This window comes from Cajanus cajan, chromosome 5 (assembly GCF_000230855.2).
Source record: "Cajanus cajan strain Asha chromosome 5, NIPB_CcT2T_4, whole genome shotgun sequence".
NCBI classification, from domain to species: Eukaryota; Viridiplantae; Streptophyta; class Magnoliopsida; order Fabales; family Fabaceae; genus Cajanus; species Cajanus cajan.
Window position 1 is genome coordinate 6,253,076 of NC_138521.1, and position 14,840 is coordinate 6,267,915.

At 35.4% G+C, this 14,840-nt stretch overlaps 2 protein-coding genes across 4 annotated transcripts; one reads left to right on the plus strand and one right to left on the minus strand.

Annotated features, from left to right (window-relative positions):
* Positions 1–645: 645 nt before the first annotated feature.
* On the minus strand, positions 646–3,174 carry LOC109812622 (protein FLUORESCENT IN BLUE LIGHT, chloroplastic). Of its 2 annotated transcripts, none has more exons than XM_020376612.3 (5): positions 3,010–3,173; positions 2,772–2,881; positions 2,283–2,445; positions 1,240–1,563; positions 646–1,092 (listed from the first exon to the last, which is right to left on the minus strand). In XM_020376612.3, the coding sequence occupies exons 1-5, from the start codon at positions 3,101–3,103 to the stop codon at positions 890–892; spliced, it is 894 nt and encodes a 297-aa protein (XP_020232201.1). In that variant the 5' UTR covers positions 3,104–3,173; the 3' UTR covers positions 646–889. The 2 variants fall into 2 exon arrangements, with proteins under 2 accessions (XP_020232201.1, XP_082930951.1); XM_083074825.1 differs by having other exon boundaries at positions 1,002–1,139; positions 3,010–3,174.
* Positions 3,175–5,566: 2,392 nt separating this feature from the next.
* On the plus strand, positions 5,567–13,819 carry LOC109812599 (nuclear receptor coactivator). Of its 2 annotated transcripts, none has more exons than XM_020376592.3 (12): positions 5,567–5,846; positions 6,666–6,744; positions 6,827–6,891; positions 7,016–7,099; positions 8,245–8,325; positions 8,711–8,872; positions 8,968–9,066; positions 9,158–10,518; positions 10,774–10,994; positions 11,074–11,219; positions 11,863–11,901; positions 11,988–13,819. In XM_020376592.3, the coding sequence occupies exons 1-12, from the start codon at positions 5,745–5,747 to the stop codon at positions 13,455–13,457; spliced, it is 3,909 nt and encodes a 1,302-aa protein (XP_020232181.1). In that variant the 5' UTR covers positions 5,567–5,744; the 3' UTR covers positions 13,458–13,819. The 2 variants fall into 2 exon arrangements, with proteins under 2 accessions (XP_020232181.1, XP_020232182.1); XM_020376593.3 differs by having other exon boundaries at positions 11,092–11,219.
* The last annotated feature ends 1,021 nt before the right edge of the window (positions 13,820–14,840 follow it).

Consider the following 14,840-nt stretch of genomic DNA (forward strand, 5'->3'; position numbering starts at 1 on the left):
CGTATAAATTCTTGGTTGATTGTAGCTTTGTAATCGGGCGTAGACCTCGCGTTCGATTTACCTGAAAAACAATTATGAATTGATCGATATTTAAATTTACAGTTTTCGACAAACGGCTGACTAATCAACTAGTAAAATTGATCGTGCAGATGTTAGTATTGGAGAACGAACAGCTGGAAATCAATCATTTTATCAGAAACAAACTATTTTCATATTTAGTATAGAAATTAGTCTTTTAACATGTAACACACACACACACACACACACACATATATATATATATATATATATATGATAATTATTCATGTGCTATATTTTAATTATAATTTATTATAAATAAATAATTTAATCATATAAATTATATTTTAAACTGTCATAATTTGTATTGTAAAATAAAATTATTTTTAATTGATAAATATTTTTAAAAAAATAAAGTTCTGTTAAGAAATAAAAATAAAAATATATTAAATGAATTGAAAATTAAAAAATTTCTTGAATATACTATAGTTAAAAAAAATTCTAACAGAAGTTAAAGCAAAATATGAAGTAATTAAGAGATGGTAATTTTTTAATGCTTTGGTAATGGCGCTGCGTAGCACGGGTTAAATATACTAGTGTATAAGTAAAGCATAATAGAATTGTGGATGACGATAAACATAAATGTCACCATTACTGACTACCTCATGGACTGATATTCACAATCTTGAAACATGATTTCTGTGTAGCCTCTAAAATTCAATTTAAGCATTTGCAGCCAAAAAATTAATAGGAACTGAATGATCTGAAGTTCCACATGAGAAGGTGAAAAATCCGATGGTAACAAGCAATGAGGAAAGTCTAGTAGTCCAACATTGGTTATTTGTTTGAAGAAATGTTAAACATGTCACAATTAATCCTTTTCCAATCTTGCAATATACTTGTCATAGAATTGCCCTGCTTTCTCAAGCTCTCCAAGCTCAGTGTAGCAATCAGCAATTGCCCCAAAAGCTTCTGTATTCCCTGAGTCCTCTCCTTCTCTTTCTGAGATGGCCAGCACCATCAAATGATATTTAATAGCTTCTCGGTACTTCCCCTGTCTTTGCAGTGAGGCTCCTGTAATATCATGCACCAATATTTCAATTGGAGAAACTTCTAAAACCCTTCACTCATTTAACACACACATGCAAAAAGAACAAAGTAATTCTGTGAGAGCCGATCAGAAAACATAGATAAATAAGAAAAATAGGACAGACGACAAACCTAGACCTCTAGCAGCTTTTTTCTCTTCAATAGAATCCGTCATATTTTGGGCAAGCTCAAGTGCATTCTTAAACTCTGTGAATGCTTTATCTGGCTGTTGATTCCTTAGAAAGTTCTTCCCATTTTTCAATTTAGCAATTAGCTCCTGCTTCTTTGGGTCAACAATAATTTCATTATCAGGTATCCTACCACTACCAATGGGAGCATAACTCAAGCTAGGGGCATACGACTCAATTTTTGCTTGCTTCCTTAAAGCTGTGTTGATTTGGATTAATTGCTCGTTTACCCGCTGTAATTCGTTTCTTCTTTGCCGAGCAAGCAACCCTGTCATACGATCAATGAATTCAGGAAAATGAAAGTATATCACTTATCTATAAGAGTACATAGGAAACACCTCTACTACACACTAGTAGAAGCACAAGTTATTAAAACTTGTGATATTCGAGGAGATTAGCTGCCTTTATTTTTTTTTCACTTTTATTTTCTCTGAAGTTTCTAGCAACTCATTTCTGTCACTCAGAAATAAATTATTTTCCCCTTAACTTCTTTCCTGTCTTTTCTTCTTTAAGGAGGATCCCTACTCCTTTGGTTTCTAACGCCTCCCCCTTCTTTCTTCTTTTTTTTGATTAAAAAATGTTTCTGCATATATGATCAGTGTTCCCTTTGTGATAAATAAAAAGTCCCGTGTTTTATAATATACGAAAAACCTTGAAGACAACAGGTACACACAATGAGCTTTCAAGAGGTATTCATGCTTCACATGGCTAAATCTCTTTACCTCTAAGTAAGTTTCTTGTAGCTTATGCTAAAAAAAACTGATGTATTTAAAGATTTCTAGTTTTGCAAAAACATCTTTCAGTAATATCAATATGCTAGTCCTTTATCATATTAACAATTAGGCAACGAATAAAAGAAGGAATATCTTGTAATATGTAACAACAACTATGCTATCATTTGCCTAAAAATATCTTGTGACAAAATGAAGTTCTATTATCCAAGCCCTTGGAAACTTAGTATGTACAAGGAATCTCGCACTTACTTACCTCCTACAGTGGCTCCAATGAGAGCTACTGCCAGCAGTACAGGCATATTGAAAACAGAGTTATCAGCTTCACACGTTTCAGCCAAAGCTGTATTAGGCATAGAGAACATCAAAATATTGCTAGCTAGAAATATCAGTGACGGGAACCTTTGGTGCATATCTTCCTGACAAGGCAAACAATTTCAATCAGAAATTCAAGAGAAAGATGTCAAAAGAGAATAGCAACTAAAACTTAAGAAAATGTAGAGTCAGAAGCATTATCCCAACATACAGAAGTGACAAAAAAAAAAGAAGAAAAATTTAGTGCACAAAACAGTATCCACTGTTGTGAATTTTTCCAAACAAGAGATCATAATTTTTCCACATTTAACAACACAATTATTTTAAAAACTTCCATATTTGACAATTAATATACACATTCACAGTAAAAACTAACAAGTACATAGACCAAAGCGCACAGCGGAAAGAATGCCGTGACTCACCATCATACCTTACACTTTGAGCAGTGCAGCAAACTTGAAATTTCAGAAGACCTATCAAACGTATCCTTAAAGAGTGGAACACCCTTGTCCGGTTTCAGAGAAAGACAAGCTAGTTTTCCTGATTCATTAGAAAAAATTAAATTTTGTCACAGATTTCACAGACACAAAAACACTGTTTTCAAAGCTCAAACATGATGAAAGTTAGGATTTTGACATGCATTTGAAGAGGGGTGAAAGAAAACTGACCTGGGAGTAGGGGTTTGGGGTTGTTGGCGTAGAATTGAGGTTGTGAGAAGCGAGGGCGTGCGAGGAAGCAAGAGCAGCGGATCAGAACCGCCATTGCTCAGTTTGTTTTGCTGAGCTGAAAGTGAAAGGATAAACGTTGGGATAACAATCCGTGTCTTGTGCGCTGAATTACACCTTACTAATACTATAATACTATGTGCGTCCAAGGTGGACTTTTTACCTTTTTCTAACCATTATTGAAATTGAAATTACACATAATAACATTAAAATGTTTTCATAAGCTTATCTTTTCAAATTTTACTCAAATAAATTCAAACTACTATATATATATATATGATGATTATTTGAGTTCTTATTCAAGGAAAATTCATTAATATAATGATCATTTGGTACTATACGTGAAGAACAAAAAATACATTAATATAATGATTATTTGAGTTCTTATTCAAGGAAAATTCTAATATAAAGTAGCAAAAAAATGTGGTACATGAATGAAACATTATTTTTTTTCATTAGATTTAATATTATAATAATCAACGGTTTAGATTTGTAACCGGTAACTTGAAAATATTTATTTTTGTATTTTGCAGATTAGTCCTTGTGTAAAAATATAGAATTTGAGAGGGTTGCTGTTTTGGTTTTCTTGTGGTGGTGAGGGTGGGGGGTGGTCGTCGGCTGGTGGTGAGGACGAGCAAGATGATAGTGGCAAGTGCGACGGCCAGGTCGTCGAGGGCGAGTCAGGGGTGGGGAGGGCCGAATTTGGAGGTAGCGAGGTTTTGATAGTAGCAGATGTAGTTGACGGTAAAGAAGGCGAAGGAGAAGTCCTGAGAGAGTTGAACGCCGCGAACGACGGGGAGGGAGAGGTAGTGGTAGAGAAGAGACATGAGGCCAGTGACGTCGAGGAGGAGGAGGACGACGACGACGAAGGAGAGGCCTGTGGTAGAGATTTGGGGGATGGTGAGGGGTGGGGAGGCGGAGATGGCGATGGTGATGGCAGTGATGGAATTCATGGGCTGGATGGGCATGGGGAGGCTGAAGAGGAGGCTAGTGGCGATGTTGTAGAGAGGAGTGAAGACGACACCGGTGGTGAGGACGAGGAAGATGACGGCGGCGAGTGCGACAGTGAGGCTATCTAGGGCGAGCCAGGGGTGGGGAAGGCCGAATTTGGAGGTGGCAAGGTTTTGGTCATAGTGAATGTAGTTGACGGCGGAGAAGGCGAAGGAGAGGCCCTGAGAGAGTTGAACATCGCCCTGCCACCACTGTGAAAGGAAACGACACCTCCACTGTCACCGTGATAACGAAGCCACCGCTTGAAGGAGCCTGCGATTTTGCTGCAGCGCGCAAACGAGGCTGCGCTTTCGCTGCCACCACCCGAAGGAGCCCGCGCCTCTGCTACCACCACGCGAAGGAGGTCACGCCTCCCCTGCCACCACCGTGAAAGGAGATGGCACTTCCGCTACCACCGTGCTTCCGCCGCCACCTCGCCTCTGCATATAATATAAGGACTATTTTGCAAATATAAACAAGATAGAAAACTTACTATTATCGATAAATTTTCTACTTCATGGTTGAGACATGTATCAAAGAACTTCATGTTAGAAGCACTCCTTATTCAATAATATCGTGACTCTTTTCTTCAACAAAAATATTTTAATTTTTTTTTTAACCTATTCTTTTTATCGTTAATCGATCTTAATTATTAAATTAAATTTTAATATATAAATTTGTTTTCAAATAAAATTATTTATTATAAATCTAAATTATAATTTATATTTAAGAGTATATTAATATATTTATAATAAATTGTAATTATAATATAATACATTAAAAATATTTATTTATTATAAATTTTAGTGATATACATATTCTACAAACTAAAATACTTTATAATACTGAGCTTAATCTTCTATAATAGAATTTTAGAATCGAGTCTTTTGTATAAAAAAATATATTATGGGAGTAAATATTTTATTAAAAGTGGTTCAATCAAATTCACTTAGAAAAATAACGTGCTTAAAAGAATTAGGTAAATATATTTTTTAACTTGACTTAAATATATTTTTAATTCCTATAAAATTAATAAATTTTAATTTTAATCCTTGTAAAATTTTTCTTTTATTTTTCATCTTTATAAAATTAAAATTATTGTTTATAATCTTTATTTTTATGTGATTATTTTTTAATTACATTTATTTATTAAAAAGTTAAATAATCATCTTAAATATTACTTATAATCATTATTTTATCATATTAATATTTAACACCTCTAAAAAAATTATAAATCTTTAAGATAAATATTATTTATTTATCTTAAAATAACTATTAGAAATTAAAAATAGTTGAATTAGATTTTAGAGAGATAAAAATTAAAAAAAATATTTTATATAAATTAAAATTAAAATTTAATCATTTTATAATGATAAAATAGTGTTTATAAATTTTAAAAAGATGGAAAATAAGAAAAAAAAATAAATTAAAAATAAATTTAAATCTTTTAATTTTTATAATTTTACTTTATCTTTTAGAAGTGAGGTAAAATAAAAAGAAGGAGGAGAAAAGTGGAAAAGTGTTTCCCTTCGACAGAGTCCAAACTAACGCAACGCAGCAGAAATCGAAGGAACATCACACTGATCCTCTCTTTCTATATGTGTCGAGTTCAAACCTTTTAACTCAACACTTCCATCTCCTATCGCTTAATTTCTAGGGTTTTTCCTTTTCTTATCCCCACATAATTCATGGGGGTGTCCTTCAAGGTGTCCAAAACCGGCTCTAGGTTTCGCCCCAAGTCGATTCCCCTTCCGCCCCAACCTCACGATGACACCTCGTCAGAACCCCAGGTAAGATCACCAACGCGCAACCACAATTCGGTTCAATATTTGCATCAAAAATCGCAAATTCAATTATGGGTCTTTGGATTATTTCACAAGTTTGTGTTTTTTCCTCTTCCACATGTTTTTTTTTTTTTTTTTTTTTTTCTTATTTGGGGTTGTTCTGACCTAAAGATAATTCCCTGTGGCGAAACACGGTTCAAATTCTTGTTGAGAGAGGTGTTCACATTTAATGTGTATAACCCAACTGAGTCCTTGGATTCTCGAGTTCCGAGTCAATAATTCCAACAAAAATTTGGGCAAATTAATGAAAATAATAGAAAAATAGTGATTTGTGCCGAATTTTAATTGTTGGTATTTATTATTAAAGCTTATGGAAGTTTTTAGCCGTTGTTGTTTTCCGTTTCACAGATTATGACAAACCAAAGTAATGAAGAGATGCTATTTGCGCTAGGGAACTTGTGAGGAGGAGTTTGGACGTGAAAATCATTGTTTAATAAGAGAATTGAAGTCTTTTACTTTTTGCTGATGTGAATATCACGGTTTCAAGTAGAAAACTAAATAAATTGCTTCAGTTGGTTAGATTGGCAAATGCCACACAAGCATACAACTAATAAATGTCTCTGTTATTTGTGATTTCCATTTTTTTGGGGATGGGATCTTAGAAGGGAATTAGGCTAAGAATATGAAAGAACTAAAAGCTTTCGGTTTTCTGCATTTTATTAGCACATTAAGTTCAATCGAAGAATCAATGCAAACAGTGGAAAATGTTAAATATTTTGGTTTTATGTTGCTTTCTTGATCTCATTAAGTATCCTTTTTATACAGAACGATCTTGTTGAGGCTGGTGAAAACATTGCTCAGTTGCCCCGGTCATATGTTTCATCTGAAACTCTTTCATTAGCAGGTCAGACGTCAAAATAAATTTATATTGCTCACTTAACTTTTGTATGAATCCTGACTATTGTGGTGCTTACTTGTTTTGACAGAGAGGGAAGCTTCTTTCACGTTGAACCTGTTTGCAGAGGGTTATTCTATTGGAAAACCCTCCGAGGTTTGTTTAAATATACAATAAATATCTTGCTATAGTTGAAGGAATTACCAAAAGTATGGCAGACTCTTGGAGCTTGGCCTTTTATATGTATTCTTATGAGGTTAACTACTTTTTGAATTTTCAGAATGAGGTAGCTAATCAGTCAAAATATCAAGATTTTCCCAAGTTGTTACATCCATATGATAGGTCATCTGAAAGTCTTTTCTTGGTAATACTCTTGAAATTCCACAATTTCTTGTTCTTTTAGTTTTAGCTTTTATATTCTAAGGCTTACAATCATTGACTGAGACATTGAGCACTTTCTATTTATGTATAGTAAACATTACCGCATGCATGTATCAAAATTATCATGCTAGATTTTCAAGGTTTTTGGCTTGATTCAATCAACTTTTGAAGACCAGCATAATTGAGTTTCATAATTTGAATTTAATGCTTCAGCATTTGATATTTGTTTGATTGTTTTCACCTTTACTCCTCTGTACCTGAAAATTGGAAATGTTACCAATCTTGATAGTGGTTAATCCCCAAAACACTATAGCGGGATAGCACAGAGAGGAATGATGGCTATTTCAAAATTTTCTTATACATGTATAATCTATACTATATACACAATTACATAAAAAATAGTCAATTCTCAACATATTCATAATTTTTAATAAAGAAAGTCACAGATAGTAAGCAAAACATACAAGTAAATAACAACAAAAGTGAAGGAAATGTAGCTGAAAACAGTAACAGAAATGAAGGTGGGTGGTCATATCAACTGAGAGATGTGGCCTGTTCTGTTGATAAGATAAGGCTGCCCCGGTCTTGCAGTAGCTGGAAAATAGCTGGAGATGTAGTGGTTGCTGGTAAGGGTTGGCACAGAGAAGATGTGCTTTGTTGAGAAGAGAGAGAGAACTAAGGAGTTGCTGTTGAAATGGAGAGAGGGGGGGGGGGGGGGTTGGGTTTTTCTTTATGGGTAGGCTAAATGTCTTTTTAACTCTCAAAAGCCTCAACATTACTGGAGTAGGAGCAAAATTGGGTGTTTGGCACCCATCAAACTTGCACAACAAAACTGAAATTTGGGCCACTATTTGGCCCCAACAACAAAAATACCACATGATGGCGTCTTTGTAACGGCCTTCTACTGCTCCACACTGTGTCAGCATTGTGGCATTGCTATTGTGCATTATTAACAACTGATCAGAAATTTGCTTTTGACTGATCCCTTTCCATGGGTAGCTTCATTTCTGTGGCTTATTCAACAAATTACTTGTTCTTAATTTTGTTTTCATTAAAGTTTGTATGTTTATGTTAAAAATTTGATTTACTAATCTTCACGTGTACTTTTATTTTGTAATGTATTTGCAGGCCATTGAGTCAGGTCACTTGCCTGGGGATATTCTGGATGATATACCTGCCAAGTATGTTGATGGAGCGCTTATATGTGAGGTGAGCCTTTATATTTTTTTGATTGCTTTGCTTTTAAAGTTAACATTTTAGATTTCAATTTATTTTTTATGAAAATTTGTTAAGGTTACACAAACTTTCTTCTGTGCTTTGGTTAATTGGTTTGCAATGTTCACTGCTCATAGAGAAATACCAGTGAATGATTAATAGTCTGTGTCAGAGGGCTCTTTCATATTGATATCTCCTCTTTTTCTTTTCTTTCTATTTATTGTAGAGAGTTTTTCATGTGCCATTATGCACTATATTTTTTTCTTCTTACCAAGTTGCTTCTTAGCATTTTCCAAATTGTTTTTGCTATTTAATATCAACTTTTAATGATGCATACTGTTTATAAGACTGAGCTTTATATCGATCCTGTTAACTCCAGGTGCGTGATTATCGAAGATGCTCTTCTGAAAAAGGGGGTAGTGTTGTGTCTGCTGAAAGTTCTCCTAATGTTAATAAAGTATGCCTTAAAATGTCATTGGAAAATATTGTAAAGGACATCCCATCAATTACTGATAAGTCTTGGACATATGGTGATCTAATGGTGAGTATGATCTATCATTCATGAGTGACCAAATCCTATAATTTTATTATTATTTGGTAACTGATCTCAGTTAGCTATGTTCACATTGATAATAGGAAGTCGAATCAAAGATACTGAAAGTGTTACAACCAAAACTTCATCTAGACCCTACTCCAAAGTTAGATCGGCTGTGTGAAAGTCCAATTCCAACGAAGGTTTAAAGTTTAAACAGGCTATTTTTTTACCCTTTATGAACAATAGTTGTATGTTTTGTGAATCTTAATGATGTTGAGCTTCATGTTGCAGCTCAATTTGCCAAGAAAGCGATTAAGGCATATGCCAGAGTTTGCTGTTACTTCTACCAATAAAATTCATGGGAAGAAAGTCTGCATAGATAGAGTGCAAGAAAGCTTAATTAGCAGGTTAGGTGATTCAGGAAACACTGCATCCAATGCTATTGTGCAGCAGACCCATGAAAATCCGTCTGTGCAAAATCTTAGTCCAAACGTTGCCATGGCCTTGAGACCTAAGAATTTAATACCTGATTCTTCCATCCCTAACATTCCTATGATGGGACATCAATCAAGATATGGAATGTCAGTTGGAACTCCAAGAAGTTTGCAGGAGCAGGGACCAATTTCTTCTATTAACTCGTCAGGGGCTCCTGCTGCTGCACAAGATGTCATGATTGCATATGCTGATAATGCAAACTCAAGTGCTTCGTTTCATGGAAAAAGGGATAATCAAGACGGACAAGCATCACCTTTATCTAATATTGCAAAAAGAATAAGGCCTGCTTCCACTGGTGTTGATGCACTGCAGCATCAGCAAATAGGTTCACATGTTGAAACTATTCAAGGATCAGATATGAATTGGCAAAATACACTATTGCAACAACAAGCAATGGCCAGGGGTATTCAGTATGCAAGTGGCAGCATTCAGAAGTTTCCTCAACAGGTTTTTGAAGGGGGGCAGAATCCAGAGATGGGGGCAGTTCCCTTTGCTTCTAGTCAGCATGGCATGAAGCTGGTTGCCAAGGAAGAACAGTTTGAAATGGAAAAACTAGATGGTGCTGAGATAAACCGCAGCAAAAGTGAGATGGAAATGGACACAAACAATTTAGACCCACAACAATTACGGCTTCAGCAACGATATTCGCAACATGCATTCATGAGACCTAATTTCCCTCAGGCAACCTGGAATAATCTGGGTCAACTTATAGAGAGAGAAACAAAAAAAGAGGACCAGCTTCAGAAAAGAAAATCAGTACAGAGTCCTCGCTTATCCACCGGGGCATTACCTCACTCCCCATTATCTTCAAAATCTGGTGAATTTTCCAATGGTGCAGTGGTACCAAGTTTTGGACCATCTGTGCCTGGGGTTTCACAAAAAGACAAGACAGCAATGGTCTCAATTCCTGCTACTGTTGGAACTCCATCTAACGATTCTACACAAAGACAACAGCAGGCACAACTAGCTGCAAAACGGAGATCTAATTCCCTTCCTAAGACCCCAGCAATGAATGGAGTTGGTTCTCCTGCTAGTGTTGGTACAACCAGTGTCCCATTGAATGCAAATAGTCCCTCTGTAGTGACCTCAGGTTTGGTTGATCAAGGTGTTCAAAATATGCTTGAAAGGTTCTCAAAAATTGAAATGGTGACAATGAGGTATTCTGTTTAAATTTTAAAACTGCATCTCAATGTTTTTTTTATAATCCAATATTTTTGATATTCGACAAATTTTTTATAAATAAATAAATTAAAATATTCTGTTTTGGTGTGGCTTCGATTAGCTTAAATCTATCATCTTACTTTACTTTTTTCTGATAATCTGTGATTTATTTTAACTAGTTCTCATGCTTTTCGAATTAAAATGGTAGTGTCATGTGTTTCCTGTTCTCACATATTTTGGACTTATATCAGGCATCAACTTAACTTTAAGAAGAACAAGGGGGATGATTATCACATTAAGAAGCAGAATACATATTCACCACAGCATTTAACAGCGCTTATTGCCAATGCAACTAATAATGAGGGATTGATAGAGGAGTCAATTTCTTTGTCAAAGTCACTTGTAGGTGGGAGTATGAACATGTGCAAAATGAGAATCTTAACTTTTTGTTTGCCTGAGCGTGTAGTTCAAGGTTTGTGCAATTTTTCTCTCGTTCTTGGAAATATATAGTTCTTAATCTTCTTTGACTGTCATTCCATTTTTTTATACAGGAAATGTTGTTTCTCTAGTTCCCAGGTTGCGAATTAGGATGATAATGTTTGAGAAAGCTGATGGTACTGTGGCTATGCATTTTGGGGACATTGAAGATGTTGATTACGTGGCTGCAGAGGATCATCTCCTCACATTACCTAATACTGTAAGTTTCATTGTGGACTTTTTTTTTTGTTATATACAAAGATATCAAGGATATACATCTGAAGTTAGTTTAATACTTAAATGCATTCTGCCGCTTAAATTATTTAATTTATTATTCCCTTTTTTGCTATGTTATCCTCTGTGAAGCCTTTCAAATATTCATTTCCTATCTATATTTATCCTAGTTTCTCTTTCATCACCTTGTCAAACCTTATGGGCTATATGGCTTTGAGGCCCTTTGGCTAAATCCATTACGTGTTCCCATTTTCTCTCATTGCTACTATTCCTTTCATCTCTTTCCATTTATGATATAGCCATAATGTTATTGTCATATATTAATTCCTCAGCACACATGTCTAATTGTCTTGTTTATCTTGCCTCCTCTTTATCCCAAGTCATATTGTATTCTCCCATCGTTATTTTGGAAGATAGTTTTTGTGCGGATAATTTGTGAATTTCATGGCATTAACTTGATGGTTCATTGGTCATTGTCGACCATGAAATGCTATTAGAACTTGGAAGCTAATGTATTATCAAAGTTATAGTAAATCAAACATTTGACTTTTCTGCCTGCCATGTAATATTAATATAAGAGAGTTTCTGCAACTTTATTGCTCTGATTTATGTGAGCTTTTGTGGATCAGCATTCTGCAGATTTGCTTGCGCAACAGTTCTGTTCACTGGTATGTTTCTCTATCCGAGATGGAACAATATACAGAATGTATCCTTGTCAATTTGTTTTTTGAATAGTTTGGTCTGTGTATTGTAGATGGCTCATGAAGGATACATGAAGGAAGATGACCGGATCCAACTTAAACCGAACCGGGTGAACCTTCCATTGGGTAATCAATCTACTGCACCTAATAACGCTGTAGTTGAAACACAACAATATGGAGAGCCCGTTCCTGGTCAGTCATCTAATGAAGTTGCAAAACCAGCTACTAGCAGTAATTCATCTTTAAACCTATCTCAGAATCTTGTTACAAACCCAAGGATGTTGCCACCTGGAAACCCCCAAGCCTTACAGATGTCCCAAGGACTTCTCTCCGGTGTCTCAATGGCTTCAAGACCACAGCAACTGGACTCGCAACAAGCAGTGCAGCAACAACAACAGCAACAACAACAGCTGCAACAAAATCAACACACTCTCATTCAACAGCAGAATTCCCAGTTCCAAAGATCTTCAATGATGCTTGCGTCAAATCAGCTTTCACACTTAAATCCAGTTGGACAGAACTCCAACATGCCATTGGGTAATCACATGCTCAACAAGCCTTCAGCTCTCCAGCTCCAGATGTTACAACAACAGCAGCAGCAGCAACACCAGCAACACCAGCCACAATTGCAAAGGAAAATGATGATGGGACTTGGAACAGCTGTTGGAATGGGTAACTTGAGAAATAGCATAGTTGGGCTTGCACCCATGGGAATGGGAGCTGCAAGGGGAATGGGGGGAACTGGAATCTCAGCACCAATGACATCTATTGCTGGGATGGGAAATATGAGTCAGAACCCAATGAATCTTAGCCAGGCTTCAAATATTACTAATTCTATAAGCCAACAATTAAGGTCCGGAACAATAAATTCAAATGCTGACATTTTATCAAAGCTTAGATTGGTGCAGCAGAATCGTGGAAGCATGTTAGGGTCCCCTCAGTCTAACATAGCTGGCATCTCCGGGGGCAGACAAATGCACCCTGGCACTGCTAGTCTTTCAATGTTGGGTAGGGCTAATATGAATGCTAATATGAATACACTGCAGCGACCAATCGGACCTATGGGCCCACCAAAGCTGATGGCAGGGATGAATCTTTATATGAATCAGCAGCAGCAGCAGCAACATCAACAACCACAACAACAGCAGCAACACCAACAGCAGTTGCAATTTCAGCAGCAGTTGCAGCAGCAATTACAGCAGCAGCAGCAGCAACAAGAAACGACTTCACAATTGCAGGCAGTTGTTTCTCCCCCACAGGTAGGATCACCATCAATGGGAGTTCCGCCATTGAACCAACAAACTCAGCAGCAAGCAAGCCCTCAGCAAATGAGTCAACGAACTCCAATGAGTCCGCAAATGAGCTCAGGTGCAATTCATGCCATGAGTGCTGGGAATCCTGAAGCTTGTCCAGCCAGTCCACAGTTGAGCTCTCAGACCCTTGGCTCTGTTAGTAGTATAACAAACTCCCCTATGGACATGCAAGGTGTTAACAAGAGCAACTCTGTCAGTAATGCACAATGAATTTACGAAGTCTAGAATGTTCAAATCAATGCCCCTGCCACCTAAGTTGCTGAAATTCTGTTGAAGTGAGCAAATAATGTTGAATATTTGAGCATTAAAAAATGCCAGAAAATAGTAATTATTTACTTATAATAAAACATAAAGCATATTGAATAAATATGCCGCTGCTTTGTAACTCTGGGGGCATCACATGCATTGTCTTAGTTGTAAATAGTTTCCTGTTTTCCTTTGCACTCATTGAACAACACATCAGTGATGTTTTTCGGATATGTAGACTTAGATTACCCTTTGTATTTATTCTGTACTGTAGTTACTTAGGTGACTTTTAGAAGTAAAAAAGAAAAAAGTCTCGTTCTCAGGTATTTGTGCATCTTTCGATTGTTTCTTTTGTTTTATACATACAAGTTGATTCATAGCTTTGCCCACCTGTTATAATTTTTATTGTCCATTGAATGATTATTAGTTAAGCAAGCCTTAACTGGAGACTGATGGATATATATCAATGGCAATATTGCTAGCTTGCATGCTATTCGAAACTAACATAATCGTTGTTTGTTAATGAAAAGTTAGAGTTTAGATTATTTATTTTTGTTTGCAGGGATGATGATAATCAATTATTCACAGCCACAATGTCCAGGATAGATTTATTTAGAAACATTGAGTATAAAATAACATGGTGTGCATTTACACCAAAAATTTCCATTTCCAGTTGCATGAAACAAAAGAACTAATCCCTCAACCGTCTGGTGAGAAACTAGTATATTAATAAAACATTATGATGAATTACAAATATTCAGTATCGGGGATTCAATAGAAGTGCATAATCAACATAATCCATGGATAGTGAGAAACTGTTGTAATGTTCTTCTTTTAACATCCTATACTTTTGTAAGAGTTATTAGGCATTTTCAATAAATGATCGTTTTAAAAAAAAAAAAAAAACTAATCTTTTTGATATAGTGCACTGCTTCATAGCTAGTGATTAGTTCAGTTTTTTAAATGAGGAGTGCTTCAGCCTCCGAAAAAGTATCCGATGCCGAAAATTTAAAATATTAATATTTTTTAATAATTTTATTATTAAATAATTATTTAATTTAATATTTTATAATTTAAATTAATTTTTTAAAGATTCGGAAATACGTTTTCGGAGGTTATAGAATTTTTCTTTTCAAATATACCCTCATCCATTTCCCGTCTTTCTCTCGACTTGCAAAAAGGACAAACAAACATTTTTAAATACTAGTTGTTATTTATTGGATTTCATATAAATTTTACAAAATAGAGAATGAGACTCTAATGAATTAATAATTTTCACTTAATAACACTCATAAACCAACACTTTTCACGTTTTTTTTACATATAAACTTCATAATAAGTAAAGAA